We start from the raw sequence: 6,000 nt of genomic DNA on the forward strand, positions 1-6,000 counted from the left end.
TGAAGGTGTTAAAAGACGGGAAGACTGCATCAAACCAATGCTCTGCTCTGAGGCGAGCTGGAGCAGCTGAGAGGAGTGCGTCAGCAGTACATTCACGTTCCCACTGAAGGACAAAGGGAGGAGGGCAGAGCAAGCGTCTTAGTTGCCTGCAACACACATGGGGGAGGAGGAGGACGACGACGGGAAAAAGAGAGGGATTGGAGCATGAATAAGAAGAGAAGACTGGGATTAGGATGCTGCTGCTGCCCGCTTGTGTGTGACGGTGGGCTGCCTGTTTGAGCGCCTGCATGCCGCCGCCGCCGCCGCCGCCTCCTTCTCTCCGTCTCCCTCCCATATTCTCTCCTTTGCGCACTCTATCTTCCCCCTTGCTCTTGATCTGTCACTAGTTCTCTCTCTCTCTCTCTCTCTCTCTCTGGCGCTCGCTCGCTCGCTCTCTCGCCGTTGGAGTCAGGCGACTGCAGCAGTCCACCAGCCAGCCAGCCGGGCGAACACATGGTCCAACTGACTCAACTTACTACCTCAGACCAGCCCCCGGTGAAGAAAACTATCAAATAAGCAAGAGGGAGAACGCGGCGACTTAAAAAGGAGAACCGGGCGAGCGGAGGGAAGAGCCCTCAATCCCTGTTTATGGATACGGAGCTGACTTTTTCTCACATCCATTCGCTCTCTCTCCTTCGCTCCTGAGGACAAGCACGCTCCCTCTCTCGCACTCTTCTACAGCCTTCCGCGAAGCTCCAGCAGTGCAGCGCATCCTTTATTCCACAACCGATAACCCCCCCCCCTGCTGCACCACCATCTCTCTCAACACCCCCACCGCCCTCGGGAGGAATAGCCGGATTACTGCTAACTGTGCGCACGGCAGCCTGCAGCCGCTCTGACCGGGGCCAGCCCCGACGCCGGGAGGAAGGAGCGCAGGGGTAGAGAAGAGGAAGCGAGAGGGGAGGGGAGAGAGCGATTGTGCCTGGCGTTGGTTTGCCTTTTTTTTTTCTGTCTCTCAGTCTCTGTCACAACGGGGCTAATCACCAGCCGAGCAGCCCCTGGCAAAGTCACACTGAGGGAGGTCTTGCCACCAAACCAGGTGACCAGGCATGTATCGGGAGGCAGTCGGACCGGGATTTTTTCGTGGTGGTTTTTTTTTTTTTTAAGTACATCGTAGACCAGTTTTGCCCTCTGAGAGACTTTGGCTGGTAGGGCTATCCGGGGCAGGAGATATTTGAGCACCTTGTGAGCCTCACTGGCCTTACCTGAGTGCTCAGTCGTTACTACCAGGAGCCATTTTGTACCCTCAGCCAATCAAGGGCCGCTGGCACTCATAAGAAAACTAATTGATGCCGCTGCGACCCAAAGATGGACTTTACAAACAAATGAGACCATTTTCCAACTAATGAGGTAAGTCTATACTGTTCGTATTGAAGCTGTTTTTCACAATTCATCTCGTCTTAATCTCTGCTCTCCTCGCCTCTCTCTCTTTCTGCTTTTGGCGCATTTCACATTGATGCAGCATCTTCCTGCACTGTCGATGGAACTCGGGAGCCTTGAGTTGCTCCAGCCAGGCTAGGGTGATCCGTCCTCTGGTGTGTGCCGTCTCCCCCCACCATGCAGAATAATGTGCTCTCCACATCATGAGTCCTTTGGGCCAGGTTAGTGTGCAGCCGATCTGGAACACAGCCCTGCTTGCCGTGCTCTCCCTCATGGTACCTGCCCTCAGTATGTGCCAGTCCAGCAGCCCAGCATTGGGTTCAGCCAACCCACAGAACTGTCCAGGTGCGTGCTCCTGCACCAACCAGCTCAGCAAGGTGGTGTGCACTCGCCGAGGCCTGGTCTCGGTGCCTCCTAACATCCCGGCCAACACCAGGTATCTTAATCTGATGGAAAACAGCATAAAGACCATACAGGCTGACACGTTCAGGCACCTGCATCACTTGGAGGTACTGCAGCTGGGCAGGAATGCTATCAGGCAGATTGAAGTGGGGGCCTTCAATGGCTTGACCAGCCTCAACACCCTGGAGCTGTTTGACAACAGGCTGACGGTGATACCTAGTGGAGCTTTTGAATACCTGTCAAAGCTCAGAGAGTTGTGGTTGAGAAACAATCCCATCGAGAGCATCCCATCTTACGCCTTCAATCGCGTCCCCTCGCTAATGAGGCTTGATCTCGGAGAGCTCAGAAAGTTGAAGTACATCTCCGACGGGGCATTCGAGGGCCTTCAAAACCTCAAGTACCTCAACTTGGGCATGTGCAACCTGGGAGAGTTCCCCAATCTTTCACCACTTGTGGGACTGGAGGAGCTCGAAATATCAGAGAATGTTTTCCCAGAAATGAAACCTGCGGCCTTCCACGGGCTCAAGAATTTACGCAAACTGTGGATTATGAACTCCGCCATCTCCACAATCGAGAGGAATGCGTTTGACGACATCACAGCTTTGGTCGAGTTAAACTTGGCTCATAACAATCTGTCCACGCTCCCCCATAACCTCTTCACACCACTGCAGTATTTAGTGGAGCTCCATCTGCACCACAACCCTTGGAAATGTGACTGTGACGTAGTATGGCTCTCTTGGTGGCTGCGAGAATACATTCCCACCAACTCCACCTGCTGTGGACGCTGCCACACCCCGAGTCATATGCGGGGACGGTACCTAGTCGAAGTGGACCAGACCACGTTTCAGTGTTCGGCACCATTTATACTGGATGCTCCCAGAGATTTGAACATCTCAGCAGCGAGGGTGGCGGAACTGAAGTGTCGCACCGCTGCTATGAGCTCTGTCAGATGGCTCCTCCCGAGTGGGACTGTCCTGACACATGGATCGGTTCACCCGCGGATTTCTGTCCTCAACGACGGGACTCTAAACTTCTCCAATGTTCTGCCGTCAGACACGGGGGTCTACACTTGCATGGTGAGCAACATGGCGGGCAATTCCAACGCCTCAGCCTACCTGAATGTCAGCAATGCCGAACTCAACACATCAAACCTGTCCTATTTTACCACCGTAACAGTGGAGGTTCTGGAACCAACGGTGGAAGAAACCCCAAAACCCAAACCCACCGCCCCGGCCTCGCCTTCTGTCTTCAAACCCGTCTTCATTTCAACACCTACCGTGCTGTTCCAAAGCACACAAACGCCAAGGCAGGTGTCAATACCTACTGCCAGAAACCCCAGTGGGCCCGCCGCAAGCCTGGATGAGGTCATGAAGACCACCAAAATCATCATTGGCTGTTTTGTCGCTGTGACCTTGCTAGCAGCGGCCATGTTGATAGCGTTCTATAAGTTGCGCAAGCGGCATCAACAGAGGAGCACAGTGGCCGCGGCCAGGACCATAGAGATCATACAGATGGAGGATGAGGTTCCTCCAGTCCCACCCACTTCTGCTGGATCTAGCGGCTCGGAGGAGACGGGGCTAGTATTGCCGACGTTAGTCGAACACAACAGCCACACCTTTAAGCCGGGCTATGTGTCTCGCCAAGGGGCTTACGGTGCCCACTGGACCCAGAACAACACTCTTCACCGCTCAACCAGACAGCATCACAGCCACATCAGCACCATAGCGGATCCTTATATCATTAAGACTACTCATGGAAAAGAGAAGGTTCAAGAGACCCAAATATGAATCGTGTTCCTCACAGATCTACCACCGACTCGCTCCAACCTCTTGTCCATGTCGTAGAACGCACAAAGAAAAGAAAACATTCTTTTGTACAGAAGTGCAACGAAGAGACACTTCTCGTTTCTTGTACATGCCTATATATAAGTATATCACGTGGAAAAAAAAAATACAAATATATATCTATATATGAGATTACCCGGCAGTGGTAAGACATGCAGATTCTATTAGAACATCAAAAAAATGGAGACTATTTTCTAATAACTGGTAACCTCTGTTGAAAGATTGCTTTAGGGACTGAGGGTGTTCATGCAGAAAGGGTTTGTTTTGGACCATGTTTAGGATGCAGTAAAATATCAATCTTTATATAAAACCCCGTTTTTTTTTTGTTTTTTTTTTACTGTGCCAAATATGATATGCAATAAAATGGTATTATCTCACACAAAAGAAGAAAAAAAGCAAAATGACTAGATTTGGACCTTAGTGTAAGGATAGCAGTGTGGTGGCACAGAGAGAACGTGTGCTCTTCAGTAGCTCACAGCCAAATGCTTTTGGACTGCAGTGCATTTCTGCGGCTAAGGTTCACCCCGCGTTCGCTGATGTCATGCTTTGATCCTGGTTTTATCTCAACATATTAATTACGCGTCCTCGCAGCACATCAGATGAAACATGCGGACAAATAGCTGTCGTTGCAAACCCTGTACTTTGTTCTGTCATTGGTTGCATTTTTGTGTTGTTTCCCCACCTTTTAGGTTTTGGCTTGTCTAGTGTTTAGGGCTAATTTAGTAATTGCATTACAGCAGTTGCCTGACTTGTCTCTGCAAGGGCTCATTCTGATGCTAATTTTTCAGCCGAACTGACGTGTGGCGCAGTGATACAGGGCTTTGCGGACCATTTTGCTTTTTTTTTTGGGGGGGGGGGGGGAAAGGATTGACGTTGAACACAATGAATGTCTGTCTGATACCCGGGGCTTTTCCATGGACTACATTGACTTTGTTTGACCAGTTTATTTTCGAGGAACACTATTTTTATGGAGAGACAAAAAAAAAAAAAAGGCTATGAATAATAAAACATTTTTGTTTGTATTTCTTTAAAGAGGAACACTTTCATTGGATGTCTTTTGTGTGTAATTTGTTTAACAGTAAAGAGCGGGGACAGGATTGTAAATCTACCCCAAAACCCTCCATCTTACGTTCTCCTATGCATTTACTCTGTGTCTGCATGAATGGCTCTTTAAGTAACTGGTGTACAATGCTGCATTATACCCCACAGTGGGGCTCTATGCAGGTCAGATAAGGCTGTTGGTCTTTGAAGCCTCCCCTTAGTTCTCCTTAGAATATTCTTCTATTTTTCAGTTTAATGAAATGCAGTCGTGGTCAAAAGTACATCATGTCATGGCTGTCTTGAGTTTCCAGTAATGTCTACAACTCTTATTGTTTGTGATAGAGTGATTGGAGCACAAAAAAACATTCATGAAGTTTGGTTCTCTTATGAATTTATTACGGGTCTACTTTTGGTCTAGTTTGGGTCTATTTTTGTTTCATCTCATGGACAGAAATATGACTTTTTGGAGGAAAGTTCTGTGGTCGGATGAAAGAAAAATGTTGCTGTTTGGCCACAATACCCAGCAATATGTTTGGAGGAGAAAAGGTGAGGCCTTTAATCCCAGGAACACCAGAGTATAATGCTCTGGGCCTGTTTTTCTGCCAATGGAACTGGTGCTTTACAGAGAGTAAATGGGACAATGAAAAAGGAAGATTACCTCCAAATTCATCAGGACAACCTAAAATCATCAGCCCGGAGGTTGGGTCTTGGGCGCAGTTGGGTGTTCCAACAGGAAAATGACCCCAAACACACCTCAAAAGTGGTAAAGGAATGGTTTTACAATGGCCTTCCCAAAGTCCTGACTTAATAAAGGCCTTGGTGGCCACATGCGTGGACAGCACCTTTTAGCTCTTATTTCCAAAATTGTGTACACTACTGAATTGGGGTCTTATGGCCCTTATGTGGACACTTATACTGCCATATGGTGGTGTCAGAAGAGAATAACATACAATGGAATTTGGGAAAAAAAAGTGTAAAAATAAGAATTAGCATGTCATTAAACATGAATTACACGTTTGTTACTTGTGGACTAAGTCAGTGGTTCTTAACCTGGGTTCGATCGAACCCTAGGGGTTCGGTGAGTCGGGCTCAGGGGTTCGGCGGAGGTCAAGACACACCCGACTCAACGAGTAAATAAAAACTTTTCCCTATCGGCGTATTAAGGATACGGCAACAGCAGAAGTCAGACTGATTTGCAGGTGTGTAATTTGTTGTGAGTTTATGCACTGTGTTGGTTTTGTTCTTTGAACAAGGTGATGTTCATGCACGGTTCATTTTGTGCACCAGTAAAAAA

At 48.6% G+C, this 6,000-nt stretch overlaps 1 protein-coding gene across 1 annotated transcript; it reads left to right on the top strand.

Annotated features, from left to right (window-relative positions):
* The first annotated feature begins 456 nt into the window (after positions 1-456).
* lrrc4.2 (leucine rich repeat containing 4.2) lies at positions 457-5,732 on the top strand. Its single transcript, XM_062035520.1, has 2 exons — positions 457-1,389; positions 1,502-5,732. The coding sequence occupies exon 2, from the start codon at positions 1,623-1,625 to the stop codon at positions 3,606-3,608; it is 1,986 nt and encodes a 661-aa protein (XP_061891504.1). The 5' UTR covers positions 457-1,389; positions 1,502-1,622; the 3' UTR covers positions 3,609-5,732.
* Positions 5,733-6,000: the final 268 nt, after the last annotated feature.

Source organism: Entelurus aequoreus, linkage group LG24 (genome assembly GCF_033978785.1).
Source record: "Entelurus aequoreus isolate RoL-2023_Sb linkage group LG24, RoL_Eaeq_v1.1, whole genome shotgun sequence".
Classification (NCBI taxonomy): domain Eukaryota; kingdom Metazoa; phylum Chordata; class Actinopteri; order Syngnathiformes; family Syngnathidae; genus Entelurus; species Entelurus aequoreus.

What these genes read in the sequence shown, in the direction of transcription:
- lrrc4.2 (XM_062035520.1), top strand. Translation starts at nt 1,623, where the DNA reads ATGAGTCCTTTGGGCCAGGTTAGTGTGCAGCCGATCTGGAACACAGCC.